The 26,294-nt window shown below is 33.6% G+C and overlaps 1 protein-coding gene and 2 pseudogenes across 1 annotated transcript; all 3 read right to left on the bottom strand.

Moving 5' to 3' along the window:
* Positions 1-1,044: 1,044 nt before the first annotated feature.
* LOC125839380 (late blight resistance protein R1-A-like) lies at positions 1,045-3,875 on the bottom strand (annotated as a pseudogene).
* A 185-nt stretch (positions 3,876-4,060) lies between these two features.
* LOC125839381 (late blight resistance protein R1-A-like) lies at positions 4,061-7,066 on the bottom strand. Its single transcript, XM_049518362.1, has one exon. The coding sequence runs from the start codon at positions 7,055-7,057 to the stop codon at positions 4,061-4,063; it is 2,997 nt and encodes a 998-aa protein (XP_049374319.1). The 5' UTR covers positions 7,058-7,066.
* Positions 7,067-13,672: 6,606 nt separating this feature from the next.
* The window catches only part of LOC125839379 (late blight resistance protein R1-A-like), a 38,042-nt pseudogene continuing 25,420 nt past the window's right edge, over positions 13,673-26,294 (bottom strand).

Raw genomic sequence — 26,294 nt, 5'->3', positions numbered from 1 at the left:
AACATTTCGTAGAATTCTCTATGAGTTTGAGAATCTAGCTTTTTAGTTATTGAGTTTTAATTTGAATTAATAACTAAAAACATATATATATATAGAATATTTTTATTCTAGACAAATTTGCCAAAACCCAATATATGAACTAGCATTTTGATGTTAATTGTGACACTCAAAAAATATGGAATCCCATAGTGTGGAGAGAATTGAGACTCAAAATCAGATTCCACAAATTATGGAGCCTAGTAAAGGAACCTCTTTCTTTAGACCATGTTTCAATGGTATTAATGCATTATCAGGTAAACATCTCATTACTTGTTGTTGTTTTCAAGACACATCCAAAAGTAGAAATAAGTCATTATCACTTAGCTTATCGAAGATATGATCCAAGATAGGAGAATATGAAGGTCGTGAATTAAGGTAAAAGGTTAGTAAAGTAGTCGTGTTGTCTAGTTTTCCTTATAAGTGGTATTAGTATTTTCTCCTCCTACTTTCTTATACTGGTTAGTTTTACTTGTTATTTATTTTGTTTCGGTTATTGTATTATTTGTTGGTGCTACTGGTATAATCTTTTCTTTCTTGTTTTGTTATGCTTTACTTGAGTCGAGGGTCTATCGAAAACTACCTCTCTATCTTCATGGGGTAGGAATAAGGTTGCGTATATACACCAAATACCCTCTCCAAACACCACTTATGAAATTTCACTGAATATGTTGTTGTATAGTACTTTAATTGAAGTTATATGCACCAACAGAGTAAACATTTTTTTACGTTATTAGTATATTGGTCAACATGTTATAACAAGTTACTTATTATTATTTCTATCATCGATCTTACTTATGCTTATGATCACATAGATAAATTTATCTGTAATCCCCTTATAAGTGACCTGATTGTATAAATATTTACGAGCTCGATATATAAAACTTAGGCTAATTTTTTTTCATTTTCCTATCATATAGGTATTGGAATAATATCAGTACCCTATGCACTTTCACAAGGAGGATGGTTATGTTTGATGCTGCTTTTTTTAGTAGCAATTATATGTTGTTACACAGGATTACTTTTGCAAAAATGCATGAGTGTTTCACCATCAATCAATACATATCCTGATATTGGTGAATTTGCTTTTGGTAACAAAGGAAGAATCTTGATATCAATTTTCTTATATCTTGAACTATACTTTGTTGCAATTGAATTCCTAATATTAGAAGGTGACAATTTGCATAAATTATTCCCAAATGCAAAAATTCATGTTAGTTGTGTTAAATCTTTTGGAAGGGAAGTTTTTGTTTTATTGGTTGCTATTATAATATTGCCAACAACATGGTTGAAAAGTTTAGGTTTACTGGCTTATGTTTCTATTGGTGGAGTTTTGGCTTCAATTGTTTTGGTTTTTTCAATATTTTGGGTTGGTGCAATTGATGGTATAGGATTTGAAGAAAAAGGTGTGATTTGGAGATGGGATGGATTAATAAGTATGTATACATTTTGTTATTGTGGTCATGTTGTTTTCCCAACAATATGCAATTCCATGAAGGATAGGAGCCAATTTCCCAAGGTGATAATATCTTATTTATATTCTGATATTGGTGAATTTCCTTTCTTCTACCGATATGGTAAAAATGACCTTTCATTTGCACTTTTGCAATGATGACTTTTCATTTTCCCTCCAAAATTGGTTCCCCCTTTTTCATTGGTTCTTCCACTTTCCATTTTCTCTTTTTATTTCCCATTCACACCTTGCTAAACCCAACACGAATGACGCAATATCTTCAAAACTGTCTGGGATCTCCATAAGCTTTTTACATGAAATTATATATAGTTTCTCGAGCACGGGAAAGGATTTCTCTGCATCAACCTGCCATTCAGAAAATTCTACTCTATGCAAATTTAGAGATTTGAGATTCTTGAAGATGACATCTTCCATGTTCCATTCTTTCCCCTCCTCGATGATTGTGTCTTCTAGAATTAGTTCTTCAAGGTTGGGTAGTCTACCAATTCTTGAAAGTGTATCGGATGTCAGAGAGAAGCCATGTGTGTATTCACTGAATGAACCCCAAGAAGCAGATAAACTGAGTTGTTCAAGTTCGTTAAGGACATCCAATCTTGGAAAACAAATCTTCTCTGCTGAACAATCTGGTAGTTGGTTCGTTGATGTCCGGATCAAAGACAACACAACACTTTAGCCGCACATCTCGTAGCTTTGCAAGGCTCCAAAAACAAGGAGATAGTACCAGAATTTCTAGATTGCAGAGGTTTGAAAATGACGGAGGGAGAGCTTTAGCCTTCGTCTTAAAGATTAACAACTTCAAATGAACAAGCATGCCGATTTCATTCAGCAAAGAAATGACTCCACCGATTAGATTAACAACTCAAATTATTGAGAACTTCAAGCCACAAAGCCTCTTTCTTTTCCTTCCTTGAAATGACTCCACCGATTAGATCAAGTACCAAAAGAAGCCCATCACATTTTCGGGCTATCATTTTTCCGACATCCTTTAGTTCATCAGGGAACGTTCTTCTCCGAATACCCTTTTCTCTAATAACTCCCAACTTTCTTTTGGTTTTAGCAATCGAAGATAAAGAGGATCACTGTGGCATTTTCCATGCAAGCTACTTCCTTTTTCCGACTTGTTAAAATCACTCTGCTTCCTTTCTGTAATTCAGGAAAAGGTCTTGTTAGCTCATCAAATGTTGCAGTATCCCACATGTCATCCAAGACAATAAGGTACCGTTTTCCAAATAGTTGTCTCCACAGCTTATCAGCAATGTCATCATCTATGTCATGATCCTCATTGAATCGTTCTTTCAAACCAATAACTTGATTGAAAATTTTCTGCAACAACTTTTTGTCATTACATTCCTGGTCGACTGTGCACCAAGCACAAACATCGAATTGATCAACAATGGACTTATCATTATACACTTTGTAAGCCATAGTAGTTTTTCCAAGCCCTGGCATGCCGACTATGGAAATGACATCTATCTTAGCTGGTCCACTGGTGAGCTTCCTAATCATCCACTTTGTCTCCTCCTCAAAACCTACAAATATTTTACCAACTGTACTCGATGAGTTTCTTTTAACTGGCTTGTTGGGAGAGTTTGCAACAATAATACCGCTGCTCTAGGTGATCTTCTCTTGTACCTCTTTTTTGACAAGCTTGATCTTTTCTACGGTATTAGGAAGTATGAAGATAAGCTGCAATAGACCATGATCTCGGGCAAGAATTGACCCTCTTGCTCAACATATCCGAAAAACGATCTTATGATTTCCAGGTCTTCTTTCACCTACTTAATTTCTTCTTTTATCAAAGAAACTGAATAAGCATTGGAATTGACCAAGCCTTTTAAGTTTGTGAGTAGAAGAGTATGAAGAGCGGTCCATCACTCATGGGGAAGCAGACCCGAGATGAGCCTACACGGCTTTCAAGAAAACATTCTTGAGATCTTCCTGGAGGAGTTCAATATTTTCCAGCAAGTTTAGATTTGCATCACTTGCTTCATTCATATTCTTTTCTAATTTACGAACAAGAATGAATACCTCCTTGGTAAGTTCTCTAACACGTGCCAAGAGAACAAACAATTTGTCATGACGAATAACGTCCTTGAGCCCATCAGTAAGAATAATCAATAGGAACTCTATCATGACATGAATGTTACACGTAGAAGCGCTAGGAGTAATAGCATTAACCATGTGCTCTTGTAGATGAATCAGAGATTCTCCAAGAATGTCCGGAGAGGCTTCTAGGAGCTGCTTGATGAAACGTCCAACTTCTTCCGACTTTGAACCTTTTAAATTTGTACAACATATGTGCATAATCTCCAGTTCAACAGGAATAACCTCCACAAGTAGATTAGCTAGCTTGGAATTAACTCGAGAGACATCTGATTCATCGAATTTGTAAACTTGACAGTCCAAAAAAGTAAAACAGAAGTTTACTACTCTCAGAGCCATAAGTTAAACAATTATTAATGTTGGAAGAAGGCATACAGTTAAAAGTAATATTGGAAAACACATAACATTTGTAAAAGTAATTAAGTTAATCTGTTAATGAAGCATACCTCAACCATAGAAGTCTACCTCAAGCTTGTCTTCTCCAGTCATTTCTTCAACATATTCCTTAATATTGATAGTAGACTCTATAAGCTGAGGGCAGAACCGTACTTTGATAAGCTCTAATGACGCAATATCTCCAAAACTGTCTGGGATGTCCATAAGCTTATCACATCTACTTATATCTAGTTTCTCGAGCACGGGAAAGGATTTCTCTGCATCAACCTGCCATTCAGAAAATTCTACTCTATGCAAATTTAGAGATTTGAGATTCTTGAAGATGACATCTTCCATGTTCCATTCTTTCCCCTCCTCGATGATTGTGTCTTCTAGAATTAGTTCTTGAAGGTTGGGTAGTCTACCAATTCTTGAAAGTGTATCGGATGTCAGAGAGAGCCATTGCAACCTCATTTTCTTCAAGCTCAAAGGGAAGCCATGTGTGTATTCACTGAATGAACCCCAAGAAGCAGATAAACTGAGTTGTTCAAGTTCGTTAAGGACATCCAATCTTGGAAAACAAATCTTCTCTGCTGAACAATCTTCTAGTTGTCCGATACAGACTTCAAGGTTTTGAAGATTAGGAAACCTTTTGAAAATAATATCCTCCTTGTCTTCTAAACCGGGAAGGTGGAGCTTATATAATGTTCTCAAATTTTCTAACCTTGAGTCCTCGTCTAACACAGTTGGATCAAAGAGAGCACAACACTTCATCTGCACATCTCGTAGCTTTGCTAGACTCCAAAAACAAGGCGATAGTACCATGTATGATCCCCTCAGGTTTTCCACCACCAGAGTTTCTAGATTGCAGAGGTTTGAAAATGATGGAGGGAGAGATTTTGCCTTCGTCTGAATGATTAAGTACTTCAAATGAACGAGCATACCGATTTCATTCAGCAAAGAATCTGTCAATGTTATGCCATACAAATCCAAACTTTTAAGAAGCCTCAAGTGTTTTAGGTGAATGATAGAGGAAAAACTATCCTTAATCCCATGATACACCTTCAGAGAGAGGAGGTGTTTAACATAAGGATTCTTCTTTTCTGGATTAAACACCACAAAATTTCTATCCAACTCAAAGAGAGATGTATATTTACTAAATTGAATGATAATTCCACGTGGCATAAGATCCGAAGAAGAAGAAGAGGAAGACAGAGCTTTTGTACCTCCTATGAAGTGAATCAACTTTTCCTTTCTAGATTTTATATAACAAAAGTCATGCACAAGATCATGAATTTTGAAAATAGAATTATCGAAAGGTATTACCAAACTACTGGAAATTAACTCATCCACATAAATCTCCACTACTTCTTCTGCACTTTTCATCTCAATCTGCTCCACAAGTCCTTGAGAAATCCACAAATCTTTCAACTCAGAGATCCTCATATCTTCGTCCTTTGGATAAGTTGCAAGGCAAACCAAACTTGGCTTTACGTGATCTGACAAATGGTCATAACTTAATTGTATAACTTTCACCACTTCCTCTTCATCCTTAAAAATAAAGGAACTCAAATTATTCAGAACTTCAACCCACAAAGCCTCTTTCTTTTCCATCATTGAAATGACTCCACCGATTAGATCAAGTACTAAAGGAAGCCCATCACAATTTCGGGCTATCTTTTTTCCGACATCCTTTAGTTCATCAGGGCAACACTCTTCTCTGAATACCCTTTTCTCTAATAACTCCCAACTTTCTTCTGATCTTAGCAATCTAAGATAAAGAGGATCACTGTGGCATTTTCCATGCAAAGCCACTTCCTTTTTCCGACTTGTTAAAATCACTCTGCTTCCTTTCCGAAATTCAGGAAAAGGTCTTGTTAGCTCATCCAATGTTGCAGTATCCCACATGTCATCCAAGACAATAAGATACCGCTTTCCACATAGTCGTTTCCGCACCTTATCAGCAACGTCAACATCCTTACTGAATCTTTCTTTCAAACCAATAACTTGATTGAAAATTTTCTGCAACAACTTTTTCTCATTACGTTCCTGGTCGACTGTGCACCAAGCACAAATGTCGAAATGATCAACAACGGACTCATCATTATACACTCTGAAAGCCAAAGTAGTTTTTCCAATCCCTGGCATGCCAACTATGGAAATGACATCTATCTCATCTGGTCCGCTGGTGAGCTTCCTAATTATCCACTTTGTCTCCTCCTCAAAACCTACAAATATTTTACCAACTGTACTAGATGAGTTTCTTTCAACCAGCTTGTTGGGAGCGTTTGCAACAATAATACCGCTGCTCTTGGGGATCTTCTCTTGTACCTCTTTTTTGACAAGCCTGATCTTTTCTACGGTATCAGGAAGTATGAAGATGAGCTGTAATAGACCATGATCTCGGGCAAGAATTGAATGAATGGCATGTTCCGCCTCATATGCCACATCTACAACACGAGTCCAAAGATCTCTATGCAACTCTTGCTCAACATACCCGAACAACGATCTTATGATTTCCAGGTCTTCTTTCACCTGCTTAATTTCTTTTGTTATCAAAGCAACTGAAGAAGCATTGGAATTGACCAAGTCTTTTAAGTTTGTGAGTAGAAGAGTCATGAAGAGCGGTCCATCACTCATGGGGAAGCGAAGCTGAGACAAGTCTGCACGGGCTTTTAAGAAATCATTCTTGAGATCTTCCTTGAGGAGTTCAATATTTTCCAGCAAGTTTAGATTTGCATCACTTGCTTCATTCATATTCTCTTCTAAGTTGCGAACAAGAACGAATACCTCCTTGGTAAGTTCTCTTACACGTGCCAAGAGGACAAACAATTTGTCATGATGAATAACGTCCTTGGGCACATCAGTAAGAATAATCAATAGGAACTCTATCATGACATGAAAGTTACACGTTGAAGCGCTAGGAGTAACAACATTAATAACCATGTGCTCTTGTAGATGAATCAGAGATTCTCTAAGAATGTCCGCAGAGGCTTGTAGGAGCTGCTTGATGACAAGTCCAACTTCTTCCGACTTTGAACCTTTCAAATTTGTACAACATATGTGCATAACTTCCAGTGAAACCATAAGATCGGCAATGTCCTCGCGAAGTACAGCAGATGATACCTGCTAATAGACCAAATGTGTATCAAATCTTCAGTGCCACAAATTCACCATGATAAAGTAAACATAAACGTAAAGGGCCTTCTTTAAAATAGCCTACTGCATAAGCTAAATGTTTGTCCTGTACTTGACTTAAACATAACGACAACAACATATATATCTAGGGAGGTGGTGTGTACGCAGACCTTACCCCTACTTTTGTTTCAAATAAAACATACTAGTAAGCAACAGCCGCATATTCGGCAATTCTCATCTTACTTTATCAACAACAACAACAAATGAAACAGATAAAAGTACTGCTATGAGAACTCAAAGAGCAGTTCTTTAATAAAATCATGATTTTTAGTGGTGGATAATGTAATGACCTCAAAAATGTTTGTTTAGAAATTCCATAAAATTACCGTTTTATCCCTCCCGATAGTTGCCCCAAATTATTTCTAATCAGTCGGTGAAGTTGGTTTGAGAATTTTAAACTATTCATTTAACTATGGTTATTAATTTATGAGTAATCTTAAATAATTTATTTTAATTGTTTAATGGGACAAATTCATAATTTAATTATTTGCCTATATCACTTGACCCATGTAAAAATAATAATAATTAAAGGGAGAGGGTTAATATTATTTGGTCATACCTCTAACCGCTTGCAAGGCATAGCGCCGTCGACGAGAATTGGCGGAAAAGGACTGCAGGTAAAACTTAATTAAGTTCCAATTTAGTTTTATACATGTTGTGTATTGGGTGGGCATTCTTTAATAATATTGTATGGTATGTGTTACTTGGAGGATAGAGATTTTATAGATGGGTGTAGAAGCAAAATTGAATATTTCAATTTGCTGTTGTTAGTTGTTAACACCACGTGGGTCCTTAAGGATTTTGTTGACAAGTTAGTGGTGAAATAGTTGTCAGTTAGGAAAAATTTATCATTGGCAAAGTAAGACTTGCAAAATTGCTTTCTGTGTAGTTCCATTGTTAAGGTTATCGATTTTTAGGTTTATTTTTATAAATTGAGAAATATTTGTTTTCCAACCTAGGCTTTGTTCCATTATTAGTTGTATATTATTGGTGTAAAGGAATGAAAGTTGAAATTTAATGCAATTTTGTGTTTAAAAGTTTATGGGACAACTTGTAGTGGTGGAGGTTGATTTATAAGGTCACTAATTAAGGTAATGATGGCTTAATCATTGGGAAAAAAATGATGAATTGGTAGTAATTTTGGATTCCAATGTGCTGTTGGTGTTGAGTTCTTAGTAGTAAGGTTTTTCATTCTTTTCGTGCTCCAAGTTACATATGACGAATTTGGTTTAGATTTTGTATTTCTTATAGTCATTACGTGGTGATTTAAGTTTTGGTAAATTGGTTTATGTAACTAAATAGTAGGTATATTGTACTACATGGAGACCATTGGATTTATGATATTGGAGAAATTGAAACTTAACGCTAGACTTGAAACTTGGGAAGTATGATAGTTGACATGTTAATTGGCATCAAGATTAAGAACTTAATTATAAATTTGGGTGAGTTTTTGGGTCTGGTAACATAGGTATTGTTAGTTCCAAAATCTTATTGTGGTTATTTATTTAAATAGATTGTAATGATTTGGAAGTCAACCGAAAGAGGAGGGCTCAAGTTCTGGAGTCATTGTTCAACTATTTGAGGCAAGTGGATTTCTAAACCCTTGTTAAGTGTATGGAATTCATGTATTTCCTTGTAATATGTGTTTAGGGTAATGAGACTTGATGATGGGTTGACTTGTCCACATTGATTAATTCTAATGATGAGAAAGGGATAATAAAAGGCAATGTGATCAATTGTTTGTGTGATGTGTTGAGAATTGTTTGAAAGGTTTGTTGAATCATTGTTGATGTTGTATCCTGATTGTGTTGTTGTGAATTGTGCAATGTTATGAAAATGGTCATCTCTTTATTATTTGTGTGAACATGTCATTTGCATTGTTCTGAGACATGGTTGTGACAAGTGTTATGTGCATTGAGAAATAATAAGAAAATAAAGAGGATGTACCATTTCGAGGGACGTATCGCGCGCCGCGATGGATACTATATTTCGAGGGACGTGTCGCGCGCCGCGACGGATACTATATTTCGAGGGACGTATCGCGCGCCGCGATGTTACTATTATCGAGGGTCGTATCGCGCGCCGCAATGGATGCATAGACAGATATGTCCCCCATGGGTCCCGGACTGAGAGACAGCGAGTGTGTATCATTAGGTCAGACATGCATCACTATACTTGACATTGCATTGCACTTTTTTATTTTTGGTAAACTTGATCTTGTGTGTTGCTGATCTTGTGAGTGCCTTTCTATGGAACTTGTGACTGATGAATATTGAGCTTGTTGTTGAAGATATGCCATTGTTAGAATGTTGTTGTTGAGATATGTGCTTGTAAATTGTGAACTGTTAGGTTGGGCTGGTTTTATACAGATTGTAGTTGTGAAGGTTCGGTTGGGGTGTAAGGAGTACTTGTATTCTATCCCCTTAGCTCGTGTTTAGAGGTTTACTTGCTGAGTACCGTGTGATTTGGTACTCACCCCTTGCTTCTACAAATTTTTGTAGGTTACGAGCCTGGATTTTTGTAGTACTTGTCATTCTCTTCTTTTCCAAGGCTTCTGGGAGATTTGTGAGGTAGTTGTTTGTCTTCTCAGCGATCCTTCTTACTCCTGTTTATGATCTTGTTCTACTCTAGAAACAATGTCATATGAGACTTGTATTTTTCTTTTGATTCAATTGTAATACTTTAGAGGTTTGTATACGTGACAACCAGATTTTGGGGATATATTTGAGTTTATTATAAAAAAAAATCCGCATTTTATTGTAATGGTTGAGTTTTAGGCTGACTTGTCTTGGTGGGTTAAGACGAGTGCCATCACGTCCATTTTTGGGTCGTGACAACAAGAAGAAGAAGTCAACAACATATTCAGTATAATCCCACAAAGTAGGATCTAGAGAGGGTAGAGCGTATCCAAACCTTACCCCTACCTCAAAGGTACATAAACTGTTTCTGATAGATCTAGGCTCAAGAAAAATCATCTTAAGTATGCAATCCCAAAAAGGAAGTAACGAAGATACAAGAAACAACAGAAAATAACAAAATAGCAGATAGTAACAAAACAATATCCTAATCGAGGTACAAGAACATACCAATGAGTTGCTTGCTAATTTCTCCATTTCTCCTTCATTTTCTTTTCCTATTTCCATGTATGCAATTCTCAAAATCTGAACAATTACTCTACTATTAGTCTCTGATTAACACCTAAAATGTCTAGAAAATATTAATATGTAAAGAAGAAAGTATTACCACAAGAAAGTATTACCACCCAAATATTCTTCAATAATCATACCTTGAAGTTGACAAAATAGGACAAAAGCAGTTGAAATAATTACTTTGCCAAAGACAAACTTGAAATGCCAAAGAAGACTTAAAAAATTACTCTAGTACTCCCTCCGTCCACATTTAATTGTTATATTGCGTTTTTCGAAAATCAATTTTTTGCATATTAATATGATAAAAAAAATACATCATAAAATGTTAGTCAAAGTTATTTGACTCTAAAAATAGAAATCATAACAATTAAAAGTGGACGGAGAAAATAATTTATATTCCCTTATATAAATTATTATTTCTGAACATGATATCGCATAGCACTTTTTTTATTTTCAAATATTTGACCTTTTAATTTATAAATTACATAAAAAATATTATAATAAATTAATAATTTAAAAAATATATGAAAAAAAATTAAATTTTAAAAAAGCAACTCATATAACTCTCGAAATCCGAATACAATCCCAGGGTGGAGGCAGTAGTACACATTATCATCTTAGTCTTTGTAAATTAATTATCATCTTCAAGTCTCTGTAATCAGTTGTGAAAAATATAATATTTTACACTCCACTTGTTTTGAGATTACCTATAAGAAAATTCTGTTTTCTTTGGGTTTGTAAACTTCCCTATCTGATTCCAACTGGATGTTCTTTTTGGGAAACAAAATATTATTCTAAAAATATTTATGTATAAGATGTGAGAGTTGAGTGGTGGGTGTGTGGGGCTACGCGGATGAGGATGATGATGAGGTGTATTGAAAGTAGAAAAAGGGTATAATTTATTTTTTTTTCTAAAAAAAAAGTCATTAAGCTGTCTCAACTCATCCTCCTGAGGCTTATTGCACGACACATCAATTTTAAAAGGTGTCCAGATAATCATTTTGTATTAATGTGTAAATGACTTTTCATGCAACTATATGGATATCTTGTGTCTTTTTCCCTTTGATTAAACAAATATAAGATGATAATGTGTAACTTTTGACCATGAGACTAAAAAGAAAATATTAAAAAATGACTAGTCTAAAGTGGTCCTGTGAATTGTCTTTTGACATTGTCTAATTATTTCTTCTTTCTAGTAGTACCAATAATACTCCAATTCTCAATTCCTTTAAGCACTTCTCATACACAATTTTTTTTGAAATATATCAATTTTTTACAATATGATTGGTCAATTTTTTTATTTAGAAAAATGAGTTTTTTATTTATAAAAATAAGGAAAATGACTTTTCTAATAAAAGCAGGAGAAACAAGTTTCACAAGTGACATTCTAAAACATCACTTATTTTGAAACAGAGGGAGTAACACCTCACTGCTCAAACCAAATAGGAATCATAAAATTGCATGTTTTGACTTTTAAATGGGCTAGTCTTTAACTTTTGTCTTTTAACAATCAAATTTATACCTAACAAGATATAAGTTTTTAGCAATTTAAATCATATCTCGATATAATTTATAAAATATTATGATACGAAAATATAAATTTATCCTCCTCGAAAAAAATTATTCAAAAGTGCAAATGACTAAATAGGAACCCCACCTAGTGAGACATTATTAGTGGGCTTATTTTAATAACTTTACAACTCTCTACTGGAAAAGAAAAAGATTCTAATTACACCATTAATTTTCCTTCGTTCTTAGTTTGATGGAAGAATTTTTTTTTTGAACTACTTTGGCTTGATTAGTGAGAATGGAAAGAGGAAAAGAAAATGAAGGACAAACAAATGGGGAAGATAACAAATCATTGGTATGTTGCATATAATATTTAATTATTTTTTTCATTCACATAATTAATTATTAGATAGTACAAGCCCATGCAGGCACGGGCCCAACTTTGTGCTATCGTAACTAAAAAAACATATATATATATCATTAGCATTTGCAAAACAATTATGTACTAATGAAAAATGATAGAACTCCCTTGGATACACTTCAAGAAACTATCACTTTAAAGAACCTCCAATACCGATGTTTAGAATTAAAATAAAAAAATTGCAAACAAAGAAAAGGAAAAAAAAAGAGTTTATTTTATATGCACAAAAACACAGATAGAAGTACTTCAAACAATATTGAGCAATTTTTAATCAACAAGAGTTAGGCCTATATAAATTATTTACATTAATAAGGTCAAACATACAAGGCACGTTCCAAGAACTAATAACTTATAAGAATCGATGATTTAATCTTTGTGTATATTCACAAAATCATCTGCTATAGTTGAATTTATAAGAACACACGAGTTAGATTGATCTTGTAAATTAAAAAAATCACAAAAATAGCATGTATATAACGAAAATCTTTTTTTTTTTCATTTTTGTCAAACAAGTTTTATTTGTGTGCTTTTATATTAAGCACAGTTACCTATGGATCAATGACAACTATGGGGTACTTAATGTATGGACAAAATTTAATGTCACAAATAACATTAAACTCCCTACCGGGAAAATTAGTTTGAAAATCGCGATATATACGACACTCGTTAGAATAACAAAGTATGCTCTTGTAGTCTCTCCAACTGTAATGGCTATTATTGAAGATAAATTACCTTTACGAAAGAGTAAATTTATCGTGAGCTACTTCATCAGAACATTTTTGGCCATCAACACAATCATTGTGGCGTTAACCGTTCCATTTTTTGGATATGTCATGACATTTACAGACGTGCTTTTGGGCGTTACCGTGTCGATATTGTTACCATGCCTATGCTACCTCAAGATCAAGAAGCCTTCATATTTGGAAGTTGTGTTTATTGGGATAATTTTGATTTTTGGTTCTTCAGTTGCCATATATGGAACTTACACTTCTTTGAAAAACATTATTAGTCATATCTAGAGGTGACAGATGAACGGTTTGGACAAAATTTGGATGGGTCAGAATGGACTGAATCAATGTGTCGTTGCTCAATCATGTCCCAAGTCAAGATGGGCTAAATAATGGTTTGTAGATTACAACTAATACATAGTAATGAAAAGCAAGCACGCATATAATATCTCATCCGTTATAATAAAGAACACAAGTGATGATAGCAAGCACTGTTTATACTTGATAAACGGTTATTAATGTTGGAAGAAGGCATACATGTCTTGAGAATTTGTATGCGCTAGCTCGATCTGATCTGATCTGATCTGCAAAGAACATATATTGTATAAGTTAAAACTAATATTGGAAAACATATATCATTTGTAAAAGTAATTAAGTTAATCTGTTAATGAAGCATACCTCAACCATAGAAGTCTACCTCAAGCTTGTCTTCTCCGGTCATTTCTTTAACATATTCCTTAATATTGATAGACGACTCTCTAAGCTGAGGGCAGTACCATACATCGATAAGCTCTAATGACGCAATATCTCCAAAACTGTCTGGGATCTCCATAAGCTTTTTACAAAAACTTATATGTAGTTTCTCGAGCACGGGAAAGGATTTCTCTGCATCAACCTGCCATTCAGAAAATTCTACTCTATCCAATTTTAGAGATTTGAATTTCTGGAAGGTGAGATCTTCCATGTTCCATTCTTTCCCCTCCTCGATGATTGTTTCTTCTAGAATTAGTTCTTGAAGGTTGGGTAGTCTACCAATTCTTGAAAGTGTATCGGATGTCAAAGAGAGCCATTCCAACCTCATTTTCTTCAATCTCAAAGGGAAGCCATGTGTATATTCATGGAATGGATTCCCAATAGAATATAAATGGAGTTCTTCAAGTTCGTTAAGGACATCCAATCTTGGAAAACAAATCTTCTCTGCTGAACAATATGGTAGTTGTTTGATACAGACTTCAAGGATTTGAACATTAGGAAACCATTTGAAAATATCCTCTGTGTCTTCTGAACCAGGAAGGTAGAGCTTATATAATGTTCTCAAATTTTCTAACCTTAAATCCTCATCTAACACAGTGGTGTCCGGATAAAAGAAAGCACCCCAAGTCATCCGTACATCTCGTAGCTTTGCAAGACTCCAAAACCAAGGCGATAGTAACATGTGTGATCTCTCCCAGTGATCCACCACCAGAGTTTCTAGATTGCAGAGGTTTGAAAATGACCGAGGGAGAGTGTCAGACCGAGTCTGAATGATTAAGTACTTCAAATGAACGAGCATACCGATTTCATTCAGCAAAGAATTTTTCAATCTTATGCCCTTCAAATCCAAACTTTTGAGAAGCCTCAAGTGTTTTAGGTGACTCTTGTAGGAAAGACAATCCTTAATCCCATCATACACCTTCAGAGAGAGGAGGTGTTTAACATAAGGATTCTTCTTTTTTGGATTAAACACCGCAAAATTTCCATTCAAACGAATTGTAAATCCATCAAAACGAATGATAATTCCACGTGGCATAAGATCCGAAGAAGAAGAAGAGGAAGACGGAGCTTCTAAACCTTCTATGAAGTGAAGCAGCTTTTCCTTTCTAGATTTTATATAACAAAAGTCATGCACAAGATCATGAATTTTGCAAATAGAATTATCGAAAGGTATTACCAAACTACTGGAAATTAACTCATCCACTACTTCTTCTGCACTTTTCATCTCAATCTGCTCCACAAATCCTTGAGAAAATAGAATATTTACATGTATACATAGATGAGAGACTCAAAACTAACTGACTGACTGTCTGTCTATGAAACCTCTATAACACTGAGATGGATGTTGAGACAGACCCCGCAACATCCTAATAAAACAAAACTAGGAATACAAAATCACAGAGTCCTCCGGAAGGCAAGGAGGCTCACTACTGATTCTGGAGTGCTCAGCTGGATCAACGGCGTGCTGGATGTTGATCCGGGGTACCTGTGTCTGCATCGTCATAAGATGCAGGCCGACTGGCATCAGTACATAGAATGTACGAGTATGCGAGCGGGAAAGCTAAACAACAACTAAAGCTTGAAAGGAATACAAAGGAACTCTTACCTTGGCTCTGCTTGACTCATGAATAACCAAACTCAATATAAAGCAATAAGACACATGCAATATATATAAAGCTTTTAAAACAATTTAAACAACTTAGTTCGTTAATGATTAAAGCAATAACAAACTCAACTTTACTTATATAAAAGTACTATAACTTTAGTGGAAGATTCTTTAACCGACAACCACCACTATGAGCCCTAGTGATGATACAACGTTTTACCTCACGTTGCCCAAGGACCATCTTATACCTTGTCGTGATATAGGACATTACTTAACTTAGTGGATCCACTAGCTTAACTTACGTGATTATCTAAAAAGAATGACCCGTTAAATTGATACGGGTCCCTTTTCACTGGTCGAACCAAGTTCTAGCAATATCCTTCAATTGATACGCAGCTAGTTCAACTCGCTCAGTATCTGCCACATGCATCACATCAAAAGTCTTCTTCAACTCATTAATGAAGTTTTCTGGATCCTCAGTAGTGCTCGAACCCATGAAACTCGGAGGATTCATCCTCAAGAACTCACGAATCCTTGCAGTGTCAGCTCCTTCATGTCGAGCTCCCCTCTGCTGACCAATCTGATTAGTTACAACTTGACTCAGAATTCTAATTGCCTCTCTGAACTCGGCATTAGAAACTTCCTCTTATGGTTGCACTCCCGGGGCATAAGGTAACTCTTGCTCCGCAACATAACGTCTAGGAAGACGCCCTCTGCCAACTCTTCGTGGAGGCATGATTATCTGAAAACACGCGCAAGCACAGATTAGAAAGAAACTTTTTAGAGATCAACTCTAACGCACGAGATGAGTGTGAAAGAAATGAGAAATATTCCTAAGTGTCTTAGCCTCCCAATTATAGATATGACGCGCTTCACACCGATAACTAGGACTCTATAGACACAGCTTCATAGACTCCCTAGGACTCTTGAACTCTGTGCTCTGATACCAAGTTTGTCACGCCCTGAGCCTACACCCTGAACGTGGCCGGCACTCGAAGACCATTTCTGGCCCCCAAGCGAACCCTTGGCCTGGCTTTCTTAACTCAGCGGAAAACTCAACAGAAAACTCAATGCAATGGAAAGTCATAAAAGCAACCTAACTGATAAAAATCTGACCAAAAAGGTAACTCGTGTCTCAAAATAGAATATTTACATATATACATAGATGAGAGACTCAATACCAATTGACTGACTGTCTATGAAGCCTCTATAACACTGAGATTGATGTTGGGACAGACCCCGCAACATCCTAATAAAACAAAACTAGGAACACAAAATCACAGAGTCCTCCGGAAGGCAAAAAGGCTCACCACTGACTCTGGAGTGCTCAGCTGGATCAACGACGTGCTGGATGCTGATCCGAGGTACCTGTGTCTGCATCGTCATAAGATGCAGGCCGACTGACATCAGTACATAGAATGTACGAGTGTTGACACCCAATTTTTGACCCTTCTTTCTTTTACTTTATTGTTTTCGAGCTTTTAATTTTATAACATATAAAATAATCCTTTTTCACAATTATTTTTACTATTATGACTATTTATCTACTAAAATTATATGTTTATTATCGAAATGATTATTGTCACTTTTACACCTTCTTTTCTTAAAATAATTATTTGTTGTCGCCTTCTCTCAAGTTTCTAACCTATTTAATTAATTATAAAATCTTATTTTCTGTAGTTGTACTTTATATTAGTGTAAGGTTGTAATATTGACATTTTATTATGCAAATCATTAGTTATCATTTTTTAATATATATATTATAGGGTAAATCACATAAATATGCAATATTACAAAAATATTTACCATCTATAGCAATATAATTTTTCTAACTAAATATAACATTTTTTTAGAATTAAAAAATAGTACTGTTTATCTTCTTTCGCCTCTTTCTCTGCCTTTTTTCTCTTCCTCCTCTTCTTTTTTTATTTTTCTTCTTCTTTGTCGTCTCTTTCTGTGTCATTCTTTCTCTTCCTCCTCTTTTTTTTAATTCTTTTTTGTTAAAATTTTCATTCAAATAGCTATTTTTAAATCAGTTTTTGCCCATATTTTACTATTTTTATCCAAAAACACGACGAGAAGAGGAATAGAAAAATAAAAAAATTGTACAATATCATGTTCTCAAATAGAAATTTCAAATCTTTAAAATTATAAAAACAAGAGTTCACCATTGATGGTCATTATAAAGATTTATTTTGAATTCATTATTTGATTTTTATGAATTTGTGTTTAATTTTTTTTTTTTTTTGATGACAAGGGAAACCCCCAGCCGCTACCCTTTGGGTAAAATTCCCGCTCCTATGCAATAGCTCGCAAACCACATAGGAGAGGTAACTCACACTAGGCAAACCTGGTTTGATGAGCTCGACCCAGAAGGCAAACCTCTTGCTTTCGCTGGCAAGGGGTTTTGAACTTGAGACCTTAGCTTGGATAGGTTGTTCCTACAAATAGTTGAAAATGCCGTTTGGAGTTTATATCCCAATTTTAAGAGGGTTTGGTTAAGTTTATAATTGATTTTAGGAGAAATATTAGATTAAAACTCGAAAAAGGTGAAGTTTATGGAACGGTATTGCGATTGTATTAAAGTTGTATTAGATATATTTCATAATTGTATTAAAATCACGAGCAATACATTTATAATACATATTACAAACTTCACTCCTTTTTAGTGATATCAACCAAAATAATTTAATTAACACACTTGTAATACATTTATAACATATGCATAATACATTTGTAATACATATTGCAAACATCACTCATGTTCTTAGTGATACAAACTAAAATAATTTATAACACACATATAGTACATGTTTTATTCATGAATAATACAAGTTTAATTCAGTCTATAGATTATTGTCTTGTCTTTCGTTAGTTACGTTTTTCATTTATTGTTAATTTTCTCTTCTAATTCAACTTTAATATTGTATAATTCATTTTTAATGCAAATTTAATTCATTTTGTAGTTTATTATTTGTTACTGTTAGATTACGTGTTTAATTCATTATTGATATAAATTTAATTCACTTTATAGATCTTTCTCTGGTGTTTCATTAGTTACATTTTTTATCCATGCTTAATTCAACTTTAATATTTGTGTATGCACTTTTAATACAGGTTAATTCATTTTGCAGTTTATTGGTTGATTTGTTATGATTGAATTACTTCTTTAATTCATTATTGAAGCAAGTTTTATTCAGTTTACAAATCACATAATGCTCTTTCGTTTGCTACGTTTTGCATTCATGTTTAATTCGCTTCTAATTCAACTTTAATATGTGTGTAATACATTTTTTATTCAAGTTTAATTCATTTGACAGTTTATTATGTTTCTTCATTTGCTACAATTAGATTACTTGTCTAATTAATTATTGATACAAGTTTTATTCAGTCTACGAATCGTTGACTTCTCTTTCGTTTGCGATTAGTATTGATAGGTTGTTCCTACAAATAGTTGAAAATATCGTTTGGAGTTATCTCAATTTTAAGAGGGTTTGGTTAAGTTTAGAATTGACTTTAGGAAAAATATTGGATTGAAGCTCGAAAATGATGAAATTTACGGAACTATATCGCATTTGTATTAAAGTTGTATTAGATATGTTTCGTAATTGTATTAAAATTGTATTAAAATCATGAACAATACATCCTACATTTATTATACATATTGCAAACTTCACTCCCTTTTTAATGATATCAGCTAAAATAATTTAGGTAACACACTTATAATATATTTATAATACATGCACAATACATTTTTAATACATATTGCAAACATCATTCACATTCTTAGTGATACAAACCAAAAGTAATTTATAAGACACATATAATACATGTTTTATTCATGAATAATACATTTATAATACGTATTGCACACTTTACTCATTTTTTACGGATACCAACAAGAATAATTTAGGTAACACACTAATAATACATTTATAAGATATGCACAACACATTTTTAATAGATATTGCAACCATCACTCATTTTCTTAGTGATAAAAGCAAAGATAATTTATAAGATACATATGATATAAGTTTTACTCATGAATAATATGAGTTTAATCCAGTTTATAGATCGTTGTCTTGTCTTTTGTTAGTTACGTTTTTCATTCATTCTTAATTCTCTCTTTTAATTCAACTTTAATATTGTGTAATACAATTTTAAAGCAATTTAATTTATTTTGCAATTTTTTGATTTATTTGTTACTATTGGATTACTTGTTTAATTCATTATTAATACAAGTTTAATTTACTCTATAGATCATTGTGTGTAATATATTTTTAATTCAACTTTAATATGTGTGTAATACATTTTTAATTCAAGTTTAATTCATTTTGCAATTTGTTATGTCACTTCATTTGTTATGATTAAATTATTTATTTAATTAATTAATTATTGATACAAATTTTATTCATTCTACGAATCATTCACTACTCTATGAAGAAAGTAGAGAGAGAAACAAAAGGAAAAAAAAGCAACAGAAAGAGAGAGAAAGAGCAGCAAAAAGAAAAAAATAACAAAAAGAAAGTAAGAGAGAAAGAGCAACAAAAAGAAAGGAGCGAGCAAGAGAGAAAAATTAAAAAACTGATAGAGAAAAAAGGAGAAAGAGGCGAGAGAGAGAGAAAAATCTAATAAAATATATAGTATTATTTTATATTGCTATAAATGGTAATAATTAAAGAGTATATCTAAAATAAGTAATTATTTTTTAAAAAGGAACCACTCAAGTAATTAATTCTATATTATATTAGTTATTAAGTTGGAAGCCCAAAATAATTTAAAAGAAGAAAGGAAAAAGGGTGAGAAATTCGGCCCAAAAGCCTCAAATAAGACCAAAACTTTTCAGCCCATATTTATATCAAAATCTGTCCAACATAGCCCAAATATAGGCCCAACCCAACATTTTAATCATCAGTTGAACCTAATAACACTTGCCCATCTGCCCCTTACGTTTTCTTCTCCCCTTTCCTCTTTTGGAGAAGACTCCATTAATCCTCAACCAAGGACAAAAATCACCAGCCTTGTTTTGGTGAAATTTTCATCTTTTTCTTCTACAATGGATGACGTCCATTTCTTCATCCCCTCATTTACATCTCTCTTCTTTAATTTGGTCAAGAAAATGCCAAAGAACTTTTGAGATTTCAGAGAAAGGATCATCAAGCAGAGATTTCAAAATTCAAACGACTATTTTGTTTCTTAAAATCCCGCCCAAACTTGAGCCAAGAACCCTAGTTCATTGCTATAAATACCGACACATTCCACTTGTTTTGGGAGGATTTTTTTTTTGGATATTGATAATAGCCTTCACTCATTTTTAACAAGAAGTTTTCCTGCCTCCATAGCACTTCTAACTACTGTTCTTTGCTCTAAATATTGCCTTTGCATTCCTTTTTTACCTTGGCTGAGATTCTATTTTTTTAAGCTTGCTCGAGTACGATTTGTTTGAAAATAGACCTTCGACCAAAGCACCTTGTTCACTGCTCCGCAACAGGTGATTTCGCCCTCTCTCTTTCTCTATTTTGTTTCTATGATGCTATGTGTGCTCTAGTAGACTGATATGCACTCTAATAAATTGATATGTGGAGACTATTTTTGTGCTTAGTTTAGCTTAATGAAGTAATTTTTAGAGTATGATTATGTTCTATTTGACATTTAAAACCATTTTTTTTATTATGTTTCAAACATTAAGAATAAAATTATTGCGTTCGAGTTGGTCCGTGCGCATTAGTTTCTGCGCCAAGTTACTGATCTGTGATATATATATATATATGCATTCGTGTGTATAAAAAAGGGGATTGCTTAAATGATCTGTTTTTATTTTTGATCAAATATGTATATTATATGTGCACCTTTTGGATTACAGATGCATTACCTGTAACTTTTTTTTTTATTTTAAAAAAAGAAAAATAACAATGCATGAGTTTAAGTCATCTCTTCTACTCTGTTAGTATATTTGTACTTGTAGATATATAGGTTTGTTCCCCTTTAAGTTTATATATATGGCATTTTAAAATCTGAAAATTCATGCATAAGTTTTTATCCTAGTCTTTATGTAGTAGTATCTTTGTAACTTGAATATGAATTAAAAGTTGTTGTTGTAGTGACTTTGAGCTTTATTCGGCATTTGTGTATTTTTCACATTTTGGGTAGTATATTCATTGGCGCTATTTAACTCAACTCTATATCTAGTTTATTCAATATCGAGTAAGGTTGGATTGTATTACTAATCTCTTTTTACTTTCTTTACATGTACACTATGGAGCAAAATTGAGTCTTGATTCAAGACTCTAGCAAATTTCAAGTTTTATAGACTTGACGTTATCCTCATACCCGCACATGGAGTCCTCACTATATTTTTTACTATTCCAAATGACAAGCAAAACAAGCGAACCTCGCTTGGAGTCACTCATGGCTATTTATATTTTAGCATTAACTTGTTTATTTATTTTTCTTTATATTTTATACTTGCTTATGTGACTTGAATATGTTTTTATTTTTGAACTCTCAAATAGGTAACATAATATAGATGTTTGAGTTTGGGTACCTTTTAGTTAGAAACAACCTTTATTAGTCGCTTTAGCTTTCATAAACTTCATTTGGCAAATTCTTTTTAAACACTTCATTTTGCATCATTTTTAAACTCACTAATTTATACAGTTTTGTTCAAACTTGGCAATGTCTTTCAACAAAGAAAATATTTTGGTCTAAATTCTTATTTTTCTAAAACTTTTTCTAAAGGGAGCACCTTGTCAGTCAATGAGCAAATGTCTATTTTTTTTATTACCTTTTCTTTAGCCATGGATTTGTCTAAATTGATCTAAAGAAATTACTCTTTTTTAAATCTTTTTCATTCTAATAAATTACAAAAGAGCTTTTAAAATAAAAAATGTTTTCCAACTTGGTTACTCAATTACTTAATTTCTAGCATTCATATTTTCCTTGTAATATTAATTAACCTAAGTTTGGCCGGTCAACTGTTTTTCAATAGATCTTAAAGGATGCCTTACCCCTTTCCTTTAGAATAAATTAGAACCCTTACCTAGAATCACATAAGTTAAGTAGACCTTAATTGGAGTCACTTTTAGTATTACTTAGTTAAATATTTAGGTGTCCTCATTCACCGTAATAATTAGGTGGCGACTTCTTAAGTTAGTTAATAATTTGGAAATCACCAATATGTTGTACATGTTTTGACCTCGAGTTAAAATGTGGTATAACAATGAGTATGCGAGCTGGAAAGCTAAACAACAACTAAAGTTTGAAAGGAATACAAAGGAACTCTTACCTTGGCTCTGCTCGACTCATGAATAACCAAACTCAATATAAAGCAATAAGACACATGCAATATATATAAAGCTTTTAAAACAATTTAAACAACTTAGTTCGTTAATGATTAAAGCAATAACAAACTCAACTTTACTTATATAAAAGTAATATAACTTTAGTGGGAGATTCTTTAATCGACAACCACCACTATGAGCCCTAGTGATGATACAACGTTTTACCTCACGTTGCCCAAGGACCATCCTATACCTTGCCGTGATATAGGACATTACTTAACTTAGTGGATCCACTAGCTTAACTTATGTGATCATCTAAAAAGAATGACCCGTTAAATCCCATGTTTGGCTACATGGTTCTTATGGAGAGTTGAGTTAATATGAACTCGTGTCCCCAATTCGGTGCTCAAGACTACTCCCAAAATATACTTTAGCTCATAAGTGTTTTAAACACATCTTTCTTTAGTTTGAGATAATTACTCAAAGCTTGGCCCAAAGGCTCTTTTGGAATCAATGTTCCCTCATCTTTGCTCAAATGTGAAAACATTTAGAAACTTCTTTGGGAATACATAGTTCCCTAATAACTTTTAAGAAATGAACTCAACTCTATACTCTTGGCTTAACTTGAAACTTGAGCCTTAAAACGAAGTTAAAACGTTTAATAAAGACTCTTGAAAAACTTTAAAGACTTGCTTTGACTTACTTCTTAACTTCTAAGATTGACTCTAACTTTACTTGACTTTGATCCAAACTTTCCTCGAATTGGATTATGAATTCAAGGGTAATGATCTCATGTTTATGGATGAATTTGTGATGTTTAGATGTACCTTAGAGTGTTGAAAACAACTATAAAACATAGGTACATTACCAAGGAACATGTATGAAGAAGTGGGGAAGGAATGGGAAAACTTGGCGTCCTTGGCGCTCTGAGAGGCGCGGAGCGCCATCCCTCAAACTTCAGAGGGGCCTGCTGGGTGCTCTGCTAGGCGCGCCGCCCCAAGGGGAAAAGTTCAGAACCCCTTTTGGGGCGCGCTGGCAGGCGCGACGCGCCACCCCTTTCCCCAGAAAACTCGACTTTTCTCCTTCATTTTTCCAACTCTAAACCTCCTTAACTTCAATGGTTCCAGCCCCAAACACTTAGAATCATAAACCCCTCAACATACAATAGATTTCAACTCACAAACACAACCGGAAACATGTCCCAAATCAGCAAGGAACTTTAACAACAAAACCACAACTTCAACAACCACAACCACAAACTTCAACAACACAATCAATCTTTTCTCGGAATTAAAACGAGTTTGGCGTGTGGGGGATGAACCAACCCAAAACTATGATCTTACATACCTTAATAGGGATCACCCCCGACGATTTCCACAACGATCTTGACGGACTCCTTGATCCTTCTTCTTTTTCTCCTCTTCTTTCTCTCTTCTCTCAAAAGCCCTAACTCTTACTCTTTTAAAAAGGGAAAAACTGATTTAAAATCAGTCTAACACCTTAATATGACCAAAAGAAATGGCTAGGGAAAAGACCAAAACACCCTTACAAATTCGGGCTAACTGCCCTGCCCACAGCCCAACTTCCAAAGGGCATAACTCACTCATACGAACTCGGAATCGAGCAAACTCGGCGGCGTTGGAAAGATCATTCCAAGGGATTTCCAAACATGACTGGAACTACATCTAACTCATCCTGAGATAGGATTTATGACTGTTCAAAGTTGACCAAAAACTCATTTTTTTCCCATACTTGGCCAAATTTCTAGATTCTGAATTTATCCAAAAATGACTATTTCCAATTTCAAGCTTCTTCATAGTTATTTCAAATTGCATGGCGTTACACCTAGACGCATGTATTGGTTTGTACTCGTAGGAACAAAGACAATCTTGTTGGGAGAGTCATTTCCAAAATAGACCATACAAAATTATGGAAATTCAAATTTAATTGGACTCCAATATGAATACTGAATATCAAAAGAGAAATTAAAAAAAAATAAAGGACTCGTACATTAGAAAATAGCCAGAGTTGGAGTTATATCGATTCACTTTGTATCGGTATATCAATTTGTTCTAATATAAAGTGAACATACATAACAAATATAAAGCGAATTGATTAACTGTATCGCAAGTTTTTAAAGTAAAACTATTACTACTACATTTGATAATTAGCCAAATTATTGTTGTGATTGATGATTAAGACAAAAAGTACCATTATTTTCGAAATTTTGTCTAATTTTATTTTCAAGTTCTTGTTGAGCCTAAAATGAACCTGGGTTGATCAATCAAGCATTGGGCTAAAGTATTACCAAATGATGGATCAAACCAAATAAGTGTTTTGCTTTATGCTTAACGAAGTAAGTGATAAATACTCATACATTCTTGTTAAATACAAAGTCATTCCTCGATCGTTGATTTTGGAGGGTCACTTGTCCAACATATATTCAGAGAAGTCAACATCGTAACTTGATATTTGATCTAAATATGATTATTCCAATATCGGTAATACCATATATCCCATCATGTATTAGTTATAGCGTGTCGATAAAAATAAAATGAGAAGTTTAAAATTAAATTCAAATGTCATATTCTATATTGTCTTCTAGTCACACGACTTTTAGTGTCCCTCTCGCGTGGGAGTACTTTGAGATTGTCCCCAATCAACCAAGATTTTGAAATACAAAGAAGTAAACAACTAGAAATAAAATGAATATAATCATTTAATAAAACAATATATATACAGTATATATATATAACAATTAATTACTTGTATGTAGAAGATAATTAAATCCAAAGGTCATATTATATAAATATTCACCTTTTTAGGACCACTAATGTATTAGTCAAGGAATAATGACTAACATTTGGCTAAATTGTTTTAGAGTAAAGATTCTAGGAATTTTGTTTTGTATCAAAAAGCAAATTAATTAAACCAAAAAGATTATCATTGTCCTTCACGTTGGGACACCGATAAAAAAACAAAAACAAAAAATGCCCACCAAATCAATGCTATAGTAAGACATTATAGTCAAAGGAAAAATTTGCGTTCTCTACAAATTATTATATTATATAAAAAAGAAGTGGAACTTTATGAAAAACACTAGGAAAATTTCCCTCATGTCAAAAAACCTACCTCGTTGAATTTGCGAAATGATTTTTTCCTATATATTCCAATATTAATTAAGAATAGCAAAAAAAGTAGATTCGTATAAAAATTTAAAATATTTTGAGGATAATATTCTCAATGTAAATTAAATGAAAACACTATATATATAAAACACCAAAAAAATAGAGAAGAGGATTGGAATGAGATAGAAAAATATTATTGCCCCTTTTGCATCTATTGTTGCTTCTGAATCGCATTTAGCACCACATGTTGATTAATCTGTGATGAGTATAGATCGATTCAATTTTAAAGTTTAATTTATTGGTTTGTAGATATGCTAAGATATTATAGAACCATCAAGTATTGACTTATCAGGTATCGGTTTATTGGTTATTGTTCCTTATCGATTTAACCTTTAAGATTTGACACCAAAAAAAAATCATTGAAAATCACTTAGAAACAAGATGACAAACCAAGTGAACAATGCACATGAGTTGACAAATATTGCATATTTTTCACCAGTAAAAACTAACACATTGTAGAATAATCGAGAGTTT

Source organism: Solanum verrucosum, unplaced genomic scaffold (assembly GCF_900185275.1).
Source record: "Solanum verrucosum unplaced genomic scaffold, falcon-dt-bn FXZP01000938.1, whole genome shotgun sequence".
Lineage (NCBI taxonomy): Eukaryota > Viridiplantae > Streptophyta > Magnoliopsida > Solanales > Solanaceae > Solanum > Solanum verrucosum.
The sequence above is the reverse complement of the archived record's forward strand: the minus strand, read 5'-3'. Positions and strand labels throughout refer to the sequence as shown.